Source organism: Lycorma delicatula, chromosome 9, assembly GCF_047948215.1.
Source record: "Lycorma delicatula isolate Av1 chromosome 9, ASM4794821v1, whole genome shotgun sequence".
NCBI lineage: Eukaryota > Metazoa > Arthropoda > Insecta > Hemiptera > Fulgoridae > Lycorma > Lycorma delicatula.
The window spans coordinates 31,400,029-31,423,671 of record NC_134463.1 but is presented as its reverse complement, the minus strand read 5'-3'; the positions used below and the strand labels follow the sequence as shown (position 1 = coordinate 31,423,671).

General features: G+C 32.0%; 1 protein-coding gene across 2 annotated transcripts in view; it reads left to right on the top strand.

The window, feature by feature from the left end:
• Positions 1-23,643, top strand: part of LOC142329749 (structural maintenance of chromosomes protein 1A-like) — an 86,485-nt gene that overhangs the window by 9,711 nt on the left and 53,131 nt on the right. The window contains exons 4-12 of one of the 2 annotated variants that reach the window (XM_075374503.1): positions 2,096-2,244; positions 7,079-7,247; positions 10,323-10,535; positions 11,478-11,729; positions 14,008-14,222; positions 15,048-15,473; positions 17,530-17,698; positions 20,256-20,440; positions 20,549-20,756. In XM_075374503.1, coding sequence (XP_075230618.1) covers positions 2,096-2,244; positions 7,079-7,247; positions 10,323-10,535; positions 11,478-11,729; positions 14,008-14,222; positions 15,048-15,473; positions 17,530-17,698; positions 20,256-20,440; positions 20,549-20,756 — 1,986 coding nt within the window. Of the gene's footprint in view, positions 1-2,095; positions 2,245-7,078; positions 7,248-10,322; positions 10,536-11,477; positions 11,730-14,007; positions 14,223-15,047; positions 15,474-17,529; positions 17,699-20,255; positions 20,441-20,548; positions 23,206-23,643 lie in introns of those variants that run through there. The other variant, XM_075374502.1, reaches the window with a different exon arrangement.

Here is a 23,643-nt window from a genome sequence, read left to right as displayed (position 1 = left end):
AGAATGAATGCCAGATCTTGCAAAAAATGACCAAATTGTTAGAAGCTTGTTAGCATGGCTACTAGATTACAGATTTGAGTACTGGCAAAAAAGTAACTTCTGCTAGAAAGTCCGAAAATGGTTTACTGAAATCCACCACAGTCAGTTCATCACCATAGAAAATTCTGTTGCACCAACTCAGCTAAGTACCAAAATCTCTATGAAAGGATCTACTAAAAAGTTGTCACCTGGTATGATATTTCTGGTCTCCCAGGCTTTCATGTCCCCACCACCAACCATCTTGAGGACACTTGGAGGATATGGAGGTTGAAGAAGTGAAGCACTTCTTAAAAATCATTAATAGTAAAGCTGGATTGTATTTGACATAAATCTATACACAGAGTTTTGCATATTAAAGAAAAATAATATTTTTATGGGTACCAGTATTATTCACTGAAATGTTTGCAGTCTCTGTTATCGCCGTGAGTATATTAAAGTCCTGCTAAAGGAAGAAAATCCTTTAATAATTTCTCTGCAGCCCCAGATAATGTGTCCTATTTGTGGATACGTATGTGAAAGATGCAACTATCAAACTGAGAGGAGAGGACATGAAAGTATGCTATTTTCCTGAAGGAAATCATAATAGCCGCCTGTTATCTGCTAGTAACAAATATCCCTGCAGTCTTGATGAAGGTATTGGCGGTATTCAAATGAATATCTGCAATTTATACGTTCCTTCAAATTCCGAAATCATTGAAAATGATCTGTCCAATTTGGTTTTCCCAGATTCCTCTACCCTGCGTAATAGTTTGTGATTTCAGCACCTATCATTATTCATGGAGTTTAACATCATATTTTTCCTGAGGCAATATAGTTGATTGACTGAGGCAGAACATAGGTCCCTGCATGTTGAATGATGGATAGTACTATATTTTTTTCATCTTCATCAGGTAAATTTTCATGCATCAATTTATACTTGTGATCAGCAACCTTACTCCCACTTCTTTCCTGGGGCATTTCCAAAATCGTCTGTTGATCATGTAGTTACCTTGGAAGCTGTTGCTCAAAATGCCTTTTTTACTTTGCCAACACCGGGTTGCAGTATTTTTTGATTTGCAAAAGGCGTACAATACAGCAGGGTAAAGAGGAGTACTAAATATACTTCATGAATGGGGAATAGAAGTGAATCTCCTTGCTTTCATCAGAAGTTTCCTCAGTAAAAGGAGGTCCTATTGAATTGTTTGTTCAGATTCCATGAGTGCTTTACAGGCAATTAGTGATATGTGCTTCAGACATCCTATTGTCTTAAAGATTCAGTGTGTTATTTCACAAATGACTGAATGTGATACAACTGTGAGCTTCTGCTGGATCCCCAGCCATATTGGAATTTAAGTTCATGATGAGTGACAAAGTGAATGGATTACTACCATCAACAATAAACTTTGCCCAGTTAAAAACACTGTGTTACTGTGGAGCTCCTGATGCAGAAATAACTGTTGAGAGGTGTCTATTATTTGCCATTTGCAAAAAGGGCACACTTGGTTCACTCATGGATATCTGATGAATCAAACAGGTAAACCTGTTTGTGCTCTCTGTTACTGCCAACTAATAGAGTGCCAGAGCCCTGTGGAATGTGTGTGTTTGTGGCATTGCATTGCAAGGTTAAAGTAGGGGCTCACACATGAAATGTGCTAGGGAATAATGAAATGATGCTGTCTGATGTTTAAAATTTCTTAGGGCCGTCCGCTTATATTCAAATATTTGAATTTTAATACAGTATGTTTCAACTAATTATACCACTTGGTGTATTTCAGATGGTAATATTAATATAGTTTATTAATGTAATATTAATAAATTATGTAACCAAGGGTGACACTTCATTTAGTACACAGGGGAAAAAAATAATGATGTAATATAAAGTGTGCAGGAAAAATAAACATAATGCGTAATAAAATAAGTAGAATTTGTTCATGGATGTCTTTTTTTTATTTTATTTTATTTTACTTAGTTGTTGACATATTTATTCCAGAAAAATTCCTTTGTTGTTTGTCCTCTTAATAATTCATGTATTCTAAATCATTTTTCTCATTATAATAATTTTTCTTTTTTATTTCAGCCTGTCACTACTCAAAAATATCTTTCAGAATTAGAAGCAATTGGTATTAATGTAAAAGCAAAAAATTTCCTTGTTTTTCAAGGTGCTGTTGAATCTATTGCCATGAAAAATCCAAAAGAGAGAACTGTTCTTTTTGAAGAGATCAGTGGGTATGTATATTTTGTTTTAATTTATTGCTGTATTTATTTGGTTTGGCTTACAAGTTACATACTTCAAATTTTCTATTGTGCAGTTATATATAATGGATACCTATCTGTTAGGAAGTAAAGATATTATTTGCAATGTTAAGTTATTTTCTTCCTCTGTGCTCCTATGGATGCAGGAACTGCATGGATAATACAGTATCTGTACAGTTGTGTAATACAATGCTACCTTAGATAATAAGCAGACAATAAGAATCACTCTGTTCTAGGTAGTTAAACTTTTGAATTATGTCGTTTCTAGTTGTCTTTCCTTTTCAGGCAACCCTTTTGATTACTGTTCTAAAAACTTAGATTATGTTTTTAGTTAGTTGAAATTGGGAATTTAAACAAATTTGTAGTCTACACAAGATATATGTGAGAATTTTATTAAAACCTAGTTTATAAAAAAGTTTTTAATTGAAATCATATTCTTTTGAAATTAACATTTATTTCCTTTATAAAACATTTTTAATACTTACTTCGAACTACAGGGTCAGTCCCTAGTATGAATCATTGTGCTACTTCTGTCTAGTTCTTCATAAAAGTAAACCAACTATAACTGAAAGGCAGTTTAGAATGCAATATAATGTAGAGAGTTGTAACTGTTCTTTTATTGGTAAAAAAGTTTCATTCTTCTGGCGTAGTTTGGGATGATAAACCTCCTGGAAAACCACGAAATGTGAGAACTCAACATTGTTGTGTACATGTATCAGTCCAACAGAATCCTGGGTGTTCAATTTAAAAACATGGCTCAGACTTTAAGTTATCAGAGGCAGAGTTTTGTAGTATGTTTTGTTTTAATACTTTTTGAATTGAATGTTTTGTTTTGTTGTAATATGAGATTGCAATTCTGGTAAAATAGTGCTTTACTAGAAATGTCTGTATACTTGAAAGAAATTGAAAAAATAAAATTTAAATTTCATCTAGATGAGCTTCTGTAATCATTGCCGATGATATTAGCAGTAAATATTTGTGGATGATATTTCTCTGTCCTTACCATGCAAATGAAGTTATTTACTACTGATGATGTACCCTGCTAGTAGGTAAAATATCAGTAAACTATCTTGATGTATTGTCTTTTCTCACCCAATGTTATATAATTTTCTCATCGGAGACGATTTCAAGTGAAAAAACAAATGTAATCAGCTAATGCATAATTGGGATCAGCTGGTTTTTGTAGACATTAGGGAGTTCATCTAATATTAATTTGGAGTGATGGACATGGGAAGTATATATATTATTATTATTATGCTTTTACGGCCAACATGGGACCACTTAAGTCAATTTTAGTTGGATCTTTTCTGAGAAAAGCGTGTTATTTTACTCTTTCGAGCTGCCCAGTATTTCTTCATCCGTTCAGATATTGCTTTCTTTTCTTCATCCGTAAACACCCTCTTCGTTGTATTTTGTCGTTTGTCTGTCTTTTGTTTAAATCTAATGCTTTTATCTTTTAGCTTTGTAATTTTTCCAGTTTTATTCTGTAGGTCAGTCAGGGAAATTCCCAATTCTTTCATATCTTCTCTAATTTCTTTGATCCATCCTACTTCTAGCTTTTGGAACCAGAGCTTTTCAATGATATTTCTTGACAGTCTTGTTTGCGGTGTCCTTATGAGATGACCGAAGAAAGAGATTCTTTTTTTCCGCATAGTATCAGTAACAGGCTCTATTTCTCGATACACCACCTCATTTGGCACAATCCACCATTGGCCTTCTTTTTGGTGTTTTTTATTGATACACGTTCTGACAATTCTCCTCTCTATTTTCAGAATTTTTTCAATTCGGTTTTTCTGAGTGATTTTGAAAAGAGTCTCGCTTCCGTAGGTGACTTCTGGCTGTACTACAGTTTTATAATGTTTAAGTTTTGTTTTAGCAGAAAGGCATTTTTTGTTATATGTTGACCAAGTTAATTTTTGGGATTTAATCATTTTATTTGTCCTGTTTTGCCATGTCACTTTTTCATTTAAATTATAAGTTATTATTTCCCCTAGATATTTAAATTGTTTTACTATTTTAATTTTCTGATTGTTTACCGTAATGTGCTCTATTACCAGAGGATCTATGGCCATTAGTTCAGTTTTTTCGAAAGAGATATGAAGCCCTATCTTTTGTGCTAGGTTTTGAAGGCTCATGATTTGTGTTTTGGCTTCTTGAATATTATTTGCTAAAAGAGCGAGGTCATCTGCAAATCCTAGGCAATTTAGTGTGATGGCGTTTTTCTTAGTACCCATTTTTATATTTTTGGGATTTATTTCATACCATTTTCTCATGACAGATTCAAGGGCGCAGTTAAAAAGGAGTGGTGAGAGGCCGTCTCCTTGCCTCAATCCAGTTTTTATGTAGAAGGGTTGAGAGAGTTCACCTCTGAATTTCACTCTGGACTGGGTATTGGTTAAAGTTAATTTTATCATGTTTACGAGTTTAGGGTGAAGGCCCAGGTTTCTCAGAATATTCAGCATGGATGGTCGGTGTATACAATCATAGGCCCTTTTAAAGTCGACGAAGGTGATTATTAGTTGTTTTTTCCGTCTTTTATATAAATCCATCATAAGTTTTAGGGATATTATTTGCTCCGGGCAACCTCTCCATGGCCTAAATCCCCCTTGGTATTCCCCAAGTTCCAGTTCAAGTTGGTCTTTGCATCGGTTGTATATGATTCTCGACAGGATTTTGTATGTGCAATCCAGGAGAGATATGCCTCTGTAGTTTTCAGGATTAGTTTTATCCCCTTTTTTATGTAATGGATGGATGAGGGCTGTGGTCCAGTGTTCTGGAAGTTTTTCTTCGTTCCATATTTTCACGAGGCATAGATGTAGGGAAGTTTTGACTGAATAAACTGATTAGTGTTTCCAGAGTTCTGCGAAAAGCTGGTCTTCTCCGCTTGCTTTGTAGTTTTTTATTTCATTTAAGGCTGCGAGAACTTCTTGAATTGTTGGCGGGTTGATATTTACTGGTGAAGTTTTAACTGGAGTTTCAGTGTCAATCTCAAAAAGCTCTGGGGGGTCGTCACAGTTGAGGAGTCTATTGAAGGTTTCTGCCAAAATTTCAGCATTTTCTTTATTGGTGTGGGCCATATTTCCTTTTTTTCCTCTCAGCATAAGGGTGGGTGGTTCATATCTTTGAAGAGCCTGACCAAAAATTTTATAATAGTCTCGGAAATTAGTTTTCTTGGAACTTTCTTCTATTTGCTGAATCAAGTTTTTTTGGGCTTGTCGTTTGGTTCCTCTTATAATTTTCTGAGTTATTTTCCTTTGTTTGGTGAATTCATGGTTAGATTCTTCAGTTTTCTGGGTTTGGTGGTTGATCCAAGCCCGGTGTCGGTCTTTGACTGCTTTGTCACATTCTTCATTCCACCATTGGTGTTTTTTTCTTGGGTTTATAGGGGCTAGTTCTTCAGCTATTTCTTTCAGTTGGGATGTCAGTTCTTTTAAATTATTAGTTAATTTGATTTTTTTTGTTGTTTCTTCAAAGATGGCATTGTTTATTAATTTATGTGGATCATAAGCTCTTTTGTTTTTAGGTTGGGATTTTTTCTTTTTATGCGGGGTGAATTTTATTTTAACTTTAATTAAGTAATGGTCCGATCCAGTATCTGTTCCTCTCAAGACTTTTACATTATAAATCTCCTTGTGATAATTCCGGTCCATGCAAACATGATCCAGTTGCCATTCTCCTTTTTTCCAATCTGGGTGTTTCCAAGTCTTCAATTTGTTTGGTTTTCTCATAAAATAGGTGGATTTTGAGATCATATTATGGTTTCTGCAAAATTCGACAAGTCTTTGGCCGTTCTTGTTAGTTTTCTTTTGGGCAGGCCATTTTCCGATAATATCACGATATCTTCGTTCTTTACCAAGTTGGGCATTAAAGTCCCCTATTAAAATCTTCGTGTGGGTCTTATTTATGTTGTTTGCAGTTTGGTCAAGAAGTTCCCAGAATTTGTCCATCTCTTCTCTATCTTTTTTAAGATTGTTTTTGTCATTGGTGGGAGCATGGACATTTATTATGGTGTAGAATTTATTGGCTGATTTTAGGGTTAAGGTTGAAATCCTGGGGGAGTAAGACTTAAATTCTACGACTGAATCAATTATTTTAAGATTGATTGCAAATCCTGTTCCGAACTGTGGGCAATTCTTCATCACACGTTTCCCGGGGATTCCTTTGTAAATTCTGTAACCCTGAGATTCAAACGGCTCTCGATCGGTGTTTCTCATTTCTTGAAGTCCTGCGATTAGGATATTTTGTTTGTCCATTATGTCTGTTAGAGTTTTTAGTTTGCCGGGTTGAGTTAGAGAATTAATGTTGTGAGTGGCAATGTAGTTTATTTGCTTGTGTCTTATCCTCAATTTTGAAGTTATGTTGTTTTTGGGTGTTTCCAAACGCTCCGATTCATTGTTATCTTTTAAGCAGCTGCCCACCGGATCCGAGTGGAGCCTTCTCTGGTATTTACCAGACGGTGGATTTTTTCTTAAAAGACCTTCCATATTTGACTTTCAAAGGCAAGTCAGCCTTGGGTGGGAATAAATTCCCGAGTTACAACTCTGGATGTGATCCAGAGAGGTGATTCCGATTTAGTTCACCAGTAGAAATCTCCACGTTTCTAACTGGTTATCCAGACGAACCAACGTGGAGGCGCAAACCGATTTTTTTAATTGAGATTTTAAGTATGGAGAAAGTTAAATCGGTTCCGGAATCATTTCGTCCATATATATATATATATATATATATATGTATGTTTGTAATATTTTATTTTGCTATGTTGGTTGTGCTTATTAAATAAATGTTATCATTTTATTCTCTGAATTAGGTCTGGTGCTTTAAAAGAAGAATATGATAGATTGAAAGCAGAAATGTTAAAAGCTGAAGAGGACACTAATTATTCTTATTTGAAGAAACGTGGAGTTGTTGCTGAAAGAAAAGAAGCTAAACAAGAGAAAGAAGAAGCTGAAAAGTATCAAAGGCTTAAAGATGATTTAGTTAGTATTTATAACCTTATTAATCAAATTTTCTTTTTTTTACATTTTGAAGTAAATTATTCCTTCGTGACTTTAATTATCAATAAAAATATGTTAATATTATTGGTCAAAAACTTACAAAGATCTTAGTTGTGAGTATATTTTTGTTATAATAATGAACAATTTGGGTCAGTAAAATGCATATACAAAGCTAGAATTAAATTATTATTGTAAAAAAATTATAATTTTAAAAGAAATGTAATTTGTTCATTATATTATGACATAATGGACTGCCTGCTTTTGATTGAAGTCAGAAAGAAGTTTTTTAAAAAAACTGTTTTTAGTTAGAGATTAAATTCTCTAAGAATTAAGAAACTATAGAATTAAGTTCCTTTTTGTGTGTTGTGAATATATCTGGAAATTTAGGTATGATTTACTTCAGAAATTCAACTATTGATTATTTCATTATTCACCTATTTAATTGTAGTGTTAGTTTCTTGATTTGTATTAAAATAAATTCACAATTTATTTTATTTTTAAAATAGTATAAAATAAATACGGAATTTAGTTGTGTTTTTATATACCCACAATTGTTAATTATTTTTTTTATTGTTTAATTTTGATTATTCTCTATTTTCATGATTATCTTTTTAAGTGTTCAGCTTTTTTTACTTACATCGCCAAAAAAAAATATTTTGACAACTGTCGTTCTTAATTTAAAATTTTTTATTTTATTTATTATTTTTAACCATGAGTTACAGTCTGTTTTTCGCTTAATTAAATTTTCATTTTTACAAAACTTATTTAAATGTTACCACTTATGTAGTACAGTGATGTGTAAGAAGTTTCATAAATAATTTTTCAACAGATATTCTCTATTCAATTTTTTTTTTTTTTTGAGATTGTGGGCATCTTATTTATGGACATTAGCCCTTGTCTCAAACGAAAAAGAAAAACTTTTTCCATCCTAATAACAAAAACTAGCAATCTGGTCAGAAGACTATTCTTGTCAGACAGACCATCCAGAAATAGACTTGTTATAGGACTTAAAACCCTAAAAGATTGTACGATGACAAGGGTGTATAGAGCCCTTGCCACTTAAACACATACATCCATTTCTTAAGAGATGTCATATCTGTCAAAACCGGTGTAATAATCCCTCATTTCTTAAAAAAACATCCTTAATGAAAATTCATCAAAAAAAGTTATAAAACTAACCACATCCATTTTATCTATCATCTAAATATACTGTTAAGCCATCCTTTTTTCCTTCTTTCTCCATTCTCCTGACAGCCTTCACCTCCGATTCTAGGATGTCTGAAGCATCAGAGATGGAGTCTTCTGATCCATCTTTGCAATAAACCATGGAGGATCCCTTGCTTGCTATTGGCATCTGTTGATACCCTCCCAGATTGTGCGGTAAGGATTAGAGTCTAGGCTTGATGTACTTTTCGCTAAAGTGTTTGGGATGACTACAGTGCTGACTCTCTCTTTTAGAGGCCTCTATGCTTTTGAGGATCTGTTGTTGTTTGTCAAACACACTCTTTTTTTAATACATCATTATATGTTCCTTCTTGAATCACTGAATGGGGATTTTTTCAAACTGTACTTAACCACTTTGGCTTCATTTTCTTTCACCTTATTCTTCAGCAAAGAAGAATTCTTTTGTTTGGTCACATTTGCTCTCATCTTTACCGTTTTGGGTTATCTTCTCTGGCTGGTCATTTATTAAATTTCTCAATAATATGCTCAACCATACTGGTTAATGCTGGAGAGTTAGATCTGTAATTACATCTTTTGGTTTGATTGAAAGAGGTTGCAGGAGCTGCAGCAACCTGTATGTAGAACATTATCTTCATGATCTACTTAGTGCAATTTTCCTTTTGTTTCAAAGTAGTTGACCTTTTGAATGATGATGTACCTCTTGAATTGCTATTTCTTCCTTGTTCCACAATTTTGCTAGGTGATGGCCATGAAAGTTTATACAAACGGGTGGATTTCTATACGGATCATTTGGATGCAGGGGCTCACTGCAAGCTCAGATATGTTGCCTTGTAAAATGTGGCACTGTATGTTCAAATCACTGACATCCAATGCACCATAATGGAGTTGGGATAAAAGGATGTATATCCAGTTTATAGAATTCAGCCTTTATTTTCTATGTACTCTTCAGTTTGTTTGAAGATCAGGATATTTGACATGGAGGGTATAACTTTTCCATTGTGTGTTTAATCATCAGCTTGCAACAACTAATTGTTTATGAATTCTTAACACAATTTCCTCCTCTGTGCAATTCAGCAAGTCCTAGAAGACTACTACAGTAGTACTTAACTATGTACTACCCTTTGACGTACTTAATGTCCAATACTCCAATTTTCTTCACCTTTAGTAAGTGACATTTGTAAATCGTTGACGGTTTCAGTAAACAGTCTAACTGCAGCCTTTCAAATCTCTTTTACTAGTCCTTCAGCAGCTTCAATGGACTCTCTTGCCAAAATCTCCTTTCCTTTTGATAACCAAATATTTTGGTACTGCTGTGCTGGTTTTTGGTCAAAATTTGGTTCAATCCATCTTTTGCACTTTTGTAAACTCTACGCTTTTTTCTTTGCTTTGTTAATAAAGACAAAGGCTCTCCTGGATGATGGTTTTCATGTGGACCCTCTACCACAGAATATGTAAAAGTAGAAGTTTCCATGCATGAAAAGATGCCAGTCAACATGTCGCAAGGTGTAGGCGGACAGGCAGTTGGGCTAGTCACAGATGATTGATCCTGCCTGGGTTTTCCCAGTCTGCTGCCTCCCTCAGATTTAACCCAAACTGGGGAGTCAGGTACTGCCTGAGCTGCTATACCGATATTGCAGGGCTCGCTTGTAGCAGTAAGGGCTCTGATACCCTTACTATGAGACAATCTCTGCCAAGAGCCAAAGTGACTGACTCAAAAAAAGGAATTGCTATTATTTTTATTGTTGACATTGGAGGTGGTGATGTTGTTAGTATTGATGCTATTTTTATTGTTATTATTATTTTTATCTTTATGTTACTGTGTATAAAATGTTATTTTCTTTGTATAAGTTTTTTTTTAAAATTTTGTTAAAGGTTGAAAAAGAAATTGAATACCAGTTATTCAGATTATACTACAATGAAAATGATATTAAACATTATGAAAATGAAGTGGAGAGAAAAAAGAGAGATGTAGAAAAAGTTGAGAAGAAAAAAGAAAAAGCAGAAGAAGTATTAAAAGAGAAGAAAAAGGAACAAGGAAAAATAAATAGAGAATTAGCTAAAATTGAACAAGAAATACGAGAAATGGTAATTACAATAATTAGTTTATTTATGGATGTTCTTGGTTCATTAAAGTTAAAAATAATTAGTTTGTGATAATGAGTTATTTTAAGCGATACTTAACTGTTGGATGATGAATTCTGCTAGAATAAATCATCCGATTTATTAGAAACAAGCAAGGATACAGTGCTAAGTGAAATTACAACCTTTGCTACAATTTTGAATATGGTATAGAATATAAACCATAGGTTCACACATCATTTAAAGATCCACTTATTTTAAAAACCAATGTAAAATTTGACATTTTGAATGCAAATATATTATTGTATTCTCTGCCATTTTTTATCTTTACTGATGCTGTATCCAACTGCATAATTGCTTTATTCTCATTTCTTTATTGCTTATAGAGCAATAATGTACTTTGATTTGTGTTTTGATGATAAAGATTACATGCATGTACTGTGTTGGTAGTAAAAACTATATAAAATTTAGTTAAACAGAATAAATTTAGTTTTTATTTTAACTTTGATTTCTTGTGTAAATTGATCAATAACTTGTTTGTTTATTTTGTGCTTTTTATCCCAAAAAAACTATTTAAAAAAGGTACTTTTGACCTATTAAAAAAATTTAAGAATTTAAAAACATTGTAAACAGTAAAAAATTAAACACACTCATCCTGAAAATCTCTTCTGGTAACCCAAAATAAAAAAAATCACAATGTTAGGTTTACTTAATGGGAATTTAAAAATTTTTCTTGGTGTGGATTTTAAAAGAGTAATTCTTCCAGGCCAATGCCTGGAAGAATTCATGAGTAAATTGGTTAAAATAAATTTTTCTACTTTTCATCACAGGCATATTTCAGACTGTCATATAACTTAAGTTGATTTTGACTATATTTTTATTATTTTTTGTAAATATAATTGAATCTGCTTTTGAATTAATTTTATTTCTATTAAATTTTGTTTTTAGGATGCTGAAATTAACAAAAAGAGACCTTCATTTATTAAGGCAAAAGAACGTGTTGATCATATTCAGAAAAAATTAAACACTGCTAAAAAATCATTAGCTGAAGTTAGAGTTGCTAATGAAGCTCATGAAAAGGATATTCAGGAATTACAAAATGAGTTGGCTGAAGTGGAGGCTAAACGTCAACAATATGAAGAAATGGTTGCTGGTGAATCACAGTCTCAAGGTCGTGATGTTCATTTGGAAGATGCTCAGGTTATTTGAATTTTTAAAAATTAAAAATATAATCTTGCAATTTTTTTTTCTTTTCTGAAATGAATGTATTAATCTTATATTAAACAAATAGTAATGTCTTTATAAAATTATAATCTGTGGGAAAAAAAGATAGTTTTTTCAAGTGATAACTGGATATCAAATTATAACTTGATAGTACTCCTGGCTCAAGGACTGTTGTGAAGGTGCTAAACCAACGGAATAAAATTATAAAAAGAGAAAGCTATAAAAATACAAACTTAGAGAATTAAGAAGACACCTCCACCATCTTTATCTATTATTAATAAGAATTAAAAGTTTGTTATAGTTCCAAGTAATTAAATTCTTTAACTAACTAGTTTATATAATATCAGGCTTGCCTGCAATAATTACTTATATGTATCCCTCTTGCCATTCAAATATTTTCTTTTGTTTCACAAAATATTTCTTCTTAATTTCTTTTGAGTAGAACATGTAGCAGTAAAATACAGAATGTACTCCTCTTTATTATGCATAGAACATCTTTTGGAACCTACAACATGAATATTTATTTAAATAAATTAGTTCCAACTTGGACTTCATGAACTGATTTATTATAATCGCACTTTCTGTAGGTGAAATGTGTGAAGTCCCTTATTCCTTACACTATACATTATGCTGACTTCTAAGACTTTATTTTAATAATATTAATATTAAAAGACAATTTATTCTATATCGTATTCATTTTCATATCACCTGGCAGAATATCTCATAGGGATATCAAATTACATACTTAAAGAACTCCACTCGATATACAAAAATAATTTTTATCTTAGCACATTTAATAAAAATGTAAGATATCTAGTTTGCTGTAAAGAATAACATTTTATAAATTTCAAATGTCTTTTAACAGCATGTAGAAATATAGCAAAAACCCAATCTCAGAAAACGTAGGGATTGCCTAACTTGGCTGTTATGTGATGTAATAAAATAATGTAATTAGATTTTTTTCTTTAATTAAAAAAAGTTCATTAAGAAAGATAAAATTTAAAAAAATAAATGTTGACAGTGGCACAAAAAGATGTCATTTTTTGTGAATTTGTTTGCTGAACCTAATTAATTTAAGGGGGTGTAGAATATTATTAATTTGATATTTTTTTTGATTCTTTTTTCCAAATTACAACTTCATGTTACATTTAATTGCAATAAAAAAATACGTAAATGATAAGTGCATATATACTTCAGGTATATAGTGAGTGTAAAAACAGAAAACAAATTAGAAAAATTTACAGAATATATTTACTTATGAGTAAAGCTATACTATAAAGTTGTACTTATATGAGTAGTATGTGTAATGAATGAGAAAATATATTGCCCAAAATCACTTTTCTCCAAGGACAAAAGTAGAAATATGAAGATCCAAGTAAGTATACAGAGAATTAAAAACTTGTTAGTGTCAAGGAATGATTGAAATGGAAGGACAGTCTACAAATACAAGAAGTACTAGAAATTCTTAAAATGTATTAGGCAATTAGGCTGTAGGTAGAATGGGAGGATCAATTGGGGAATAATTATAGTGCAGGTGGGAGGAGGGAAAAGTTTAATTTGAGATGAGGACAGCTTTCATCACTTTCTTTATTTCTATTCTAAAATATATTTTAGGCTCTTGGCTAACTACTACAAGAGGTGTAAGTAGAATATGAATAATAGAGGAAATTTTAAAGAAGAAATACAAATAGAGATAAAATAAGGAATGCTGCCCTACGACAAGATCTAAGATACAGAAGAGAATGAAGTATTTAGAGAATGCTTTTGTTACTGTTCTGAAAAGTAGTAGACTGATGATTGGAAGTTGGTAGTGATAGTGGACCTGGTTCCTTTCGATTCTATGTTCTTGTTTTGTTAGAGACTGTATGTATCAATTATAAACAGTACTGGATTAAGCTTCTACCACATCCTAAAAATTTTAATTTGTAGTCTCATTTTTATAATTTGCAGACGACTTCAAACAAAAATTTTAGGGTAGTCAGGAAATTCCCTTTTCGGTATCAGAAAAAATGAAAAAGACCACCTTCTCATATGTTTATTTTATTTTTTTTTTAATGTTAAAGATATTTATTTTTTTTTTAAAGAAAAAATACATTATGCTAACCTCCAAGGGGGCCATGACCTTCCTTCAGATCCACTAGTAGCAATAATAGAATTTATATTGTAATCTGTATTTATTTTATTGAATTTTATATTTATGTTTATGTTTCTATTTATTTTATTTTTCTGATAAAAAACAAAAAAAAAAAAATAGGTAACCGAATATAATAGATTGAAGATTGAAGCACAGAAGCAATCGGCTAGATATCTTCAAGAATTAGATTCCATCAATCGAGAACAGAAAGCTGAGCAGGATAAATTGGATAATGAAGCCCGTATACGTTCCGATCTTGAAAATAAAATTAAACAGAAATGTCATGAAAAAGAAGAAGCGCAAAAGAGAGTTGATAAACTAATTGAACATATCAGGTAATCTTTAATGATTAAATTGTATAGCCAAAATGTTATTTTTTTTAGCTAGATCATGTTTAAACAAAATTTTAAAGTTTTTCTATTGGTATACTGTTTCAAAACTGAATAGAACCTGTTCACAGTTTAGAATGGGTTTAGGCTAATTTTTTTCTGATGCAGTAGCATTAATTAAAATCCAGAGATCAGAGAATACTGACAGTGTTGTTTCAAATCCAAAAGTAATTATATATATTTTTGCTTGAAATTTTGTCATATCTGTAATACTGTATTTTATTGTTAAAAATTTTTTCACATTACTGCTATACAATTTTGTATAAGTATCCTTCATGCTGAAATGTTTTTCCATTTTGTAGATTAAATAGCCTTATAGTAAATGTATATAATACTTTTTTGCGAAAAAATGGATTTATAGATGTATAATTAATTTTATATAACAATAGTAGTTATATAATGTTAGTGAAAGTAATAATAAATATTGACAAACATTTTTCCATTCAGTGTATTGGTCACGCATGCAACCTGTTAAATGTATGGATTTCATTGTGATTTTTGGTAACAATGGTATTTTTTTTTTTAATAATTCATGCAGTAACTTATAATTTTAGTCTGACTTTTGTGAGGTATCATAAAATGAAACAAAAATTAGATGAAAGTTTCTTGTGTCTCTTTTCATTGATGGTTTTGTTTTTAAGCTTTCATGTTTTGTCAAATTTTCTTTTACAAAGCCATCACTATCTCATAATTCTTGTTGAGGAATCGTTGATTTTCAATCTAGGCTTGCCGTTAAATTAAGCTAACAGCATTGGGTTTGTCTTCTTTCAGAACGAGTGAACAGGCTTTGGAAGAACAAAAAAGATTGAGAGCAGAGTTACAATCAGATGTTGGAACATCTAAAGAACGTGTTCAAGAATTGCAACAAGAACTAGAAAGTGTTATGGAGCAGCTGGGTGATGCTAAAGTTGACAAACATGAGGATGCTCGACGTAAAAAGAAACAGGAAATTGTTGAAAATTTTAAACGTAATTTTCCTGGTGTTTATGATAGAATGATAAATATGTGTCAGCCAATACATAAAAGATTTAATGTTGCTATCACAAAAGTATTGGGTAAATATATGGAAGCTATTGTAGTTGATACTGAACGTACTGCACGGTTATGTATTCAGTATTTGAAGGAACATATGCTTGATCCAGAGACATTCCTGCCCATAGATTATATACAGACAAAACCACTTAAAGAAAGATTAAGGTATGTAATTTATTTAATAGATTATCAATCATAGATTATTAGATTTTATCATATTTTGAATTTTAGCAAAACATTTCTGCTTTTTTTTCTATTGTATTGTTAGACAGTTGTCGATTCCAAGTTGTACAGATAATGAACTTTTTCTGCTAAAGAATTTTTGTATTCTAAAGAATATTGAGTTACTACAATTTAAAAAGAAAAACACCTGTTGGTTTTGATTTAGTATATCTAATGTTCATTTTTCTCAAGTTTGTCATTTCTTCTGCTGCAATGTTTTCCTTATTTTTAATTAACAAAGTTAAAACCATGAAGTAAGCAATTTTATTAACTGTATCAACTGAATCCAGGTTGTTTCTATAAATTGAACTTTCTTTCTGTTTTTATTAGAAATTATTACATTTTGAAATTGCAATTTCTGAAGTTTGCCATTCATTACGCTATCCCACCATGGGAATAAGAAAAAGTGTGCTACCAACAGTAAATGAGTGATTTTTTTTAAAAACCTATAATCCTGACAATTGTATAGATAATTTTGGATGCCTGGATTTTTGCATTTTTTGATGTTTTGAGGTCCCAGAGTCCAAAAATGCAAAAAATGTATTGTATGTTAACATCATTTTGCTCAACATATTTGGAACTGGTGAAAATATAATGATGTAATGTAGTACACTGATTATCTGGCATCTATGCTATTATAGAAGGAGAGGTGTAGTTCCTTGCATGGTGTGGATAAATATAGCCAGTAAAGTTTTACAACTACTTTGTTGGCATCTCTTTTTTAATCTTAAGTATTTATGAAATATTTTCTGTTATTATAAAGATATTATTTAATCATGTTCTGTTTAATAATTGTGATCTTATCAAAGGCTAGTCCATTCATCTATGTGAGCAAATGTTGCAGTTCAGCTATTAAAACTTTTTTAAAAGTACTAGACAAATTAAAAAAAAAAATTATATTTGCTATTTTAAAAAAATTATTGAATTTGTTTTTACTTTGCCAGCAAATACAGCTGGAATAGCTACATTAAAGTATGGTGATCATGTCAAAAATAGGGTATTGGATATTTGCAAATCTTTAGGTATTATGGTCCAACTAATTATCTAATAAAAAAAACATATGTTTTTAAGTGTGTTAAACTGCTTTTGGCCTTATATTTCAGAAGTGACTAAACTGATTTTCTTCAAATTTGTCTCAAATATTTGTATGTATGGGGCATTCATTTTTATAAATTTTTAAACAAAATTTGTTAAGGGGATGGAGGGTAGATATTGCAAAAAACCAATTTCGATTTTCTTCAGAGACATTTTTGAAAAACTATTCAAGCAAATTTGTTATCTACAATACATATGTAAGTAATCAAAATTTAAATTAACCCCAGTCTCTTAAAATTAGAATATATATTTTTAGTGCTTTTGCTCTATCTCCCTTCAGTTTAAATATTTAAAAAAAAGTTTGAAAGTTTATACTTCATTTATAGACCTATCAAAAAATTATAGACCTGGACCTAAATGCAGAAAAGTTTTTTGAAAATTGTTTTTCTTATTTTAGCCTTTATTGAGGGGGTTGTTTGATTTAGAGAAAGCTTTACTTAAGCAAATTTATTAAGTTTAACTAGGATATGAACATTTTTAGAAAAATATTTCTAAAAATTTATTCCCCACCCTCTAAAAATATACATTCTGTTTTTTGGCTCTTTTAATTTTTATTATTAAAAACGTTTTTTGTATTTTTTCCATCACTTAGGACTATTAAAATTAAAGTAGGTTTGACATTGTTATTACATTCTGGATTCAAAATGAGAAGCAATTTTTTTATTTTCATAAAAGTTATACTTGACTGGCTTAGCTGGGAAAGCCATGCGTTACTTTGCCACCTTTTTATAAGCTATATTTTCCATTAAAAAAAAAATATTAAATTTATTTCTTTATATGTACTATTGTACAAATTTGAGTTTAATGTAATGCAATTTTAATGTATTTTATTTGTGAAAGATTATTAATTTGATATGTATAACAAAGATAGGAGTGATTATTACTTAATGATTTTTTTTTCCAGGAATATCAAAGAACCAAAAAATGTTAAGTTGTTATACGATGTGTTGAACTATAGTCCACAGGAAATTAAACGGGTTGTTCTTTTTGCTACAAATAATGCTTTAGTTTGTGATACACCTGAAGATGCAATGAAAGTTGCTTATGAAATTGATGGACAGAATCGATATGATGTAAGTTAATTTAACATTTTATATTTTGGAGATAATAACTGGTAGATGTAGCGTATTTTGAATATTTTTAGTGCTTCTTGTTCAGAATTATTTTATTTTTTGTATTGTTTTGATCATAGTGTTAATAATTATTTTTTGTTAACTGTACTAGTGTTTGTGATGTAATTGTTCCGTGTTAGATGTATTAAGTTAAATTTCAAATTAAATTAAAAGTTCTTCAAAAATATTGAGGTATAAGTGAACTTAGATTTAAACTTTTATTTGTTGCACTTCTTTATTGTCAATAGAGTAAGTTTAATTAACATACTTTTGCAGCAAATGCCAGTTTTAGTATTGGGTGATATATATTACTTTAAAAGATATTTAAATTATTATTAAACAAATAATAATAATATTAGACTTAAATATATATTTATTTGAAAAAGAATTAACAAATTATTTATGACGGGTGAATAATAAATTTGTATTCTTAATTTACTGGTTCAGTAATCTACATACTGCCAACTCCTGATTATCTGCGATAATAACCGAGAAGAGGATCACAGATAATCCAAAATCATAGCAAATTCACAGTTGATCCAAAAATAATATTAATAAAATAATGTGTTAAAATGCTTCATACTTCAGTACAATATTTATATGCACTGTTATAGTAAGGTATAATGGTAAATAATAAAATAAAATACAGTATACTAAACTACACTATTCGTAAAACTATTTATTTCTTTATATGTACTATTGTACAAATTTGAGTTTAATGTAATGCAATTTTAATGTATTTTATTTGTGAAAGATTATTAATTTGATATGTATAACAAAGATAGGAGTGATTATTACTTAATGATTTTTTTTTCCAGGAATATCAAAGAACCAAAAAATGTTAAGTTGTTATACGATGTGTTGAACTATAGTCCACAGGAAATTAAACGGGTTGTTCTTTTTGCTACAAATAATGCTTTAGTTTGTGATACACCTGAAGATGCAATATTTATTTGAAAAAGAATTAACAAATTTCCATAGCTTTACTTCTAATGGGTTTTTTTTATGAGGGGTGAATAATAAATTTGTATTCTTAATTTACTGGTTCAGTAATCTACATACTGCCAACTCCTGATTATCTGCGATAATAACCGAGAAGAGGATCACAGATAATCCAAAATCATAGCAAATTCACAGTTGATCCAAAAATAATGTGTTAAAATGCTTCATACTGCAGTACAATATTTATATGCACTGTTATATTAAGGTATAATGGTAAATAATAAAATAAAATACAGCGAAATAAGTTGTATATAAGTCGGCGACAACAGCGGCGGGCGGTGGTTCAACCGCCATCTTGTGACGTCACTCCTGGCGCGTAATACGGTAAGTGTGTGTGTGTGTTTGTAAAATAAAACGTGTTTTAAGGTACTCACCATATTGTCATAGTGCGATGACTGCGCGTGCGTGCGTCCACTGGAGACAGACATCTTAACCGTGCACGATCCAACGCTCAACTGAATAAATGACGAAATGATTTTAGTTTAGGTGGAATATTTTTTTTTCTGTTCACCTGCCGCGCTGTCCACCAATCACAATGTCTGAAACCCAGTACCCACATCCTCGACCTGTGATGTATACAACTGCATCAAACCAGTTCACACTGGTGAACAACCGACCGAGTCGGATTAAAATGGATAATTAAAAAAACGGTTACATCTTTTTTAATCAGTTTCCTTTTTGTGTGTATATATAAAGCATTCGCAACATTTAGTCATTTTTTCACTAACTGTTGAATAGTCAACATCGTGTGTAAAAAAGTATTATTTGCTTGTGAAAGTGGTATTTTGAAGAGCGAACTTCAATTGTAAAAAAAATACTATTTGCAAGAGCGATATTTAGAAGAGTGAACATCAGTTGTAAAAGAACTATATTTTACAGTGTTATTTGCATTTAGGTAAGTCTAACCACGTAATAACTCTTGTTTAATTTACTTTAAATATGACATTATGATACGAAATAAAAAAAATGTTAAACAAACTAAAATAAAGTAAATATTTAATATTATAAATAAAAAAATTAATAAATTATAAAAAAATGAATAAAACGACTAAAACTATTAAAAAGTAAATATTTAATATTATAAATAAAAAAATGAATAAAACGATTAAAACAATAATAAATAAAAATGAATAAAAAAATGAATAAAATATAAAATAAAACGATTAAAAAAAGATTAAAACAATAATAAATAAAAAAATTAATAAATTATAAACAAAATGAATAAAATATAAAAGAATATACAAATAAAATAAAACGATTAAATCAATAAAATATAAATAAAACAATTAAAATATATATAATTAAAAAAATATTAAAAAATAATAAATAATAAAATGAATAAATTACAAAAGAATGCATAAATAAAATGAATAAAATAATAATAAATAATCTATACATATGACCACATCACCACTCGTCATCATCACTGAAACACACAAACAAACAAAAAAAATAATTACTATTAAGTTTGTCTAAAAGAAAAACATATGTTATTATAATTTTTTTTGTCTATTAGGTATCATCAAAAATGCAAGTTAATCCAGCCGCGGTTCGTGCAATTAATGATAATGTCATCCGCCTTCGTTGGGACCTAACCGAGCTCGATGAGATGTACCTTCAGTCAACACTTCAACAATACAAGACTCATATCCTAAACCGTTTGAAGGAAGAAGGTAGACGCTTCGACGGCAACGTAAAATGGTAAGTGTGTAACTACTTACATTCATCAATTACTCTTTGTTACATTAACAATACATATTTTCTTCACGTCTGTAAAGATACTAATACATCTGTATTTTTTTTGTATAGGTATGTTGCGCTAAATGCCGAACTAAAAAAGCAGACGACTCTCGAAGGCGGAGTAGAGACGTCATATACCAACGTTTATTTGCACGGACGGACGAAAACAATTATAAATATGGAGGAGAACACCAACGTTGTCGATGAACAGTGGGTGGAGTCCGTCGAAAAAATCGTCGAGACGATGGTGAACTTCATCAACAACGGTAGCGGATGGGTAATGCATAAAATAATTTATATAGACCTAAATGTTATTCGTTACCGTCCGCTATACGGTGCTTCTTCCTCCTATATACGTACTCCAAAGAAAATTTTAAAAAGAGAGGCAGTAATTAACGTAAAGAATCCACATGACCAGAAATGTTTTCTCTGGTCAGTTTTAGCATACCTCCATGACCAACCTGGTCGTAACTACCGTCAGACGTGGTATGCTAGGTACGAGCATGATATAAACATGCTTGGGATATTATACCCTGTAAAAGTAAGAGATATTAATCGCTTTGAGATGTTAAATCCCACAATAAGTGTTAATGTCTACGGGTATGAGGAGGAAAACGATCGTGTCTATCCGGTACGCGTTACCGAAAATCACGATCGTGAAAATTGCATACACCTATTGCTGCTTACAGGAGAGACTAGAGAAAAATTTCATTACTGTCTGATTAATACCAAACCAGGTAAAAACGGACTTTCTCGTCTCCTGACGGATCTAACAAAGGCCCACTGTGCTAGTAGATACTGTCCGTACTGTTTGCACCGTTTCAGCTCATCAGACCCACATGTCGCTTTACAAAATCTACAGAAACATCTGATCGAGGGTAAGCGACACGGTGCACAACGAGTAAGACTTCCCAAACCGTACAACCAAAAGGAATGCATAATGAAGTTTAGGGACTACTCGTCCACGCTACGCGTTCCGTATACGGTGTATGCAGACTTTGAATCATTTGTACATCCGATGGACACTGCCACCCCTAAACCAAACACTAGTTTTACCGATAAGGTAGCCCATCATCTTCCGTCCGGTTACGCCTATGTAATCGTTGACGAGGGAGGACAGATTTGTGAAGGTCCTGTAGTGTACCGAGCGAGAACAGATGGTGAAAATATCGTTGAAAAGATGCTGGACGAAATGCTCGATCACGCCGATAGATTGCACAAAATTATGATTACCGAAAAACCGATGGTGATGACTCCCGAAGACACTGAAACATTTCAAAGGGCTACCGAGTGTTTTCTTTGTCATTGTGAGTTGAACGACGATCGTGTACGTCATCACTCACATACCACAGGACGGTTTCTCGGTGCATGTCATAACGAGTGCAATTTAAATTGTAAGCGCACCCAGCATATTCCAGTATTTTTTCATAACCTCCGCGGATACGATAGTCACCATATAGTTCAAGCTTTGGGAAAATACAAACACCAACACAAAATAAACTGTATCGCCAACACGTCCGAGCGATTACAGTCACTGTCCATCGGACCATTGAGATTCTTGGACTCTTTACAATTCCTTCCGTCATCCCTCGAAAAACTTGTAGAAAATTTAGTAAAAGATTGTCAGAACAAAGACGTTGTCTTTAAAACACTCACCGCCCGCTTCCCGCTACCAGAAAAAAGGGATTTCTTAATCCGAAAAGGTGTCTACCCATACGAATACATGACACATGTAAACAAGTTTTTCGAAACCCAACTTCCACCGCAGACGGCGTTCTACAGCACGCTAAGAAGAGAGAACATAACAGACGATGATTACACCCATGCCCAAAACGTGTGGGAAACGTTTGACTGCAATACATTAGGCGACTACCACGATCTGTACCTTCTTAGCGACGTACTATTGTTGGCAGATGTGTTTGAAAACTTTCGGAATACGTCTATGCAATATTACGGTTTGGACCCGTGCCACTTTTACTCCACCCCCCATTTTACGTGGAACGCCATGTTAAAATTTACCCGACAAAAATTGGAACTGTTGACCGACATAGATATGCATCTGTTTGTTGAAAAAGGTACACGAGGTGGTGTAGCAATGATTTCAAACAGGTACGCCAAGGCGAACAATCCAAACATTCCAGATCAATATGACCCATCCGAACCCACCTCCTGGGTTCAATACTATGATTGCAACAACCTTTACGGTACAGCCATGGTTGAACCCCTACCATATGCAAATTTTAGGTGGTTGAGTAGTGAAGAGATTAACATTCTCAACATCAACAATGTTGACGATCGTGGAGAAAAGGGCTATATATTGGAAGTGGATCTCGAGTATCCACAACACCTACACGATCGTCATAAGGATTACCCCCTTGCGCCCGAACAACTAGTACCAGTTGACGAAATGTTGTCACCTTATTTGAATGATGTACAAAGATGTCCCGTAAAAAAACTAATGACAACATTGTTAGACAAAGAACATTATGTCTTACACTACAGAAATCTAAAACTATACACCCGCCTCGGTTTAATCGTGAAACACATTCATAGAGTTCTGGAATTCTCCCAATCGCCTTGGTTGAAACCGTACATCGATTTCAATACCGAAAAGTATTCAATACCGAGAATTAAAGAATTAAAAGAATTTCAATACCGAGAGTTAAAGCTTGGTACATCTATAACAAAGATGTTGTGGGGATAAGTTTGAAGAAAACGGAAATATTCCTCAATCGTCCAATATACATCGGATTTACCGTATTGGACATTAGTAAAGCGATCATATACGAATTCCACTATGGTTACATGGTGGAAAAGTACGGTGATAACATAAAGCTTCTAATGACTGATACTGATAGTCTGATGTACCATATAGTGACGGATAACGTTTACGATAACGTTTACCTCCTCCAACTTAAACATCACCGGCCCTGCATCGTCCCTTATGAAGGACGATCGAAAGATATGCCGTAGCATATCCTTCATCTCGTCCTCATCCCGCTTCTTCTCGGGTGGCGATCGTAAATAATTAGTTATGATCGCCACCCATGAACGGTACGCTAACGACGGAGCCGACATGGTTATGTGATAACAAGTGAATGATGTACCTCCTTTTGGGTGTACTATATATATGCAATACGTGACTGAATACCCCCCACCATATC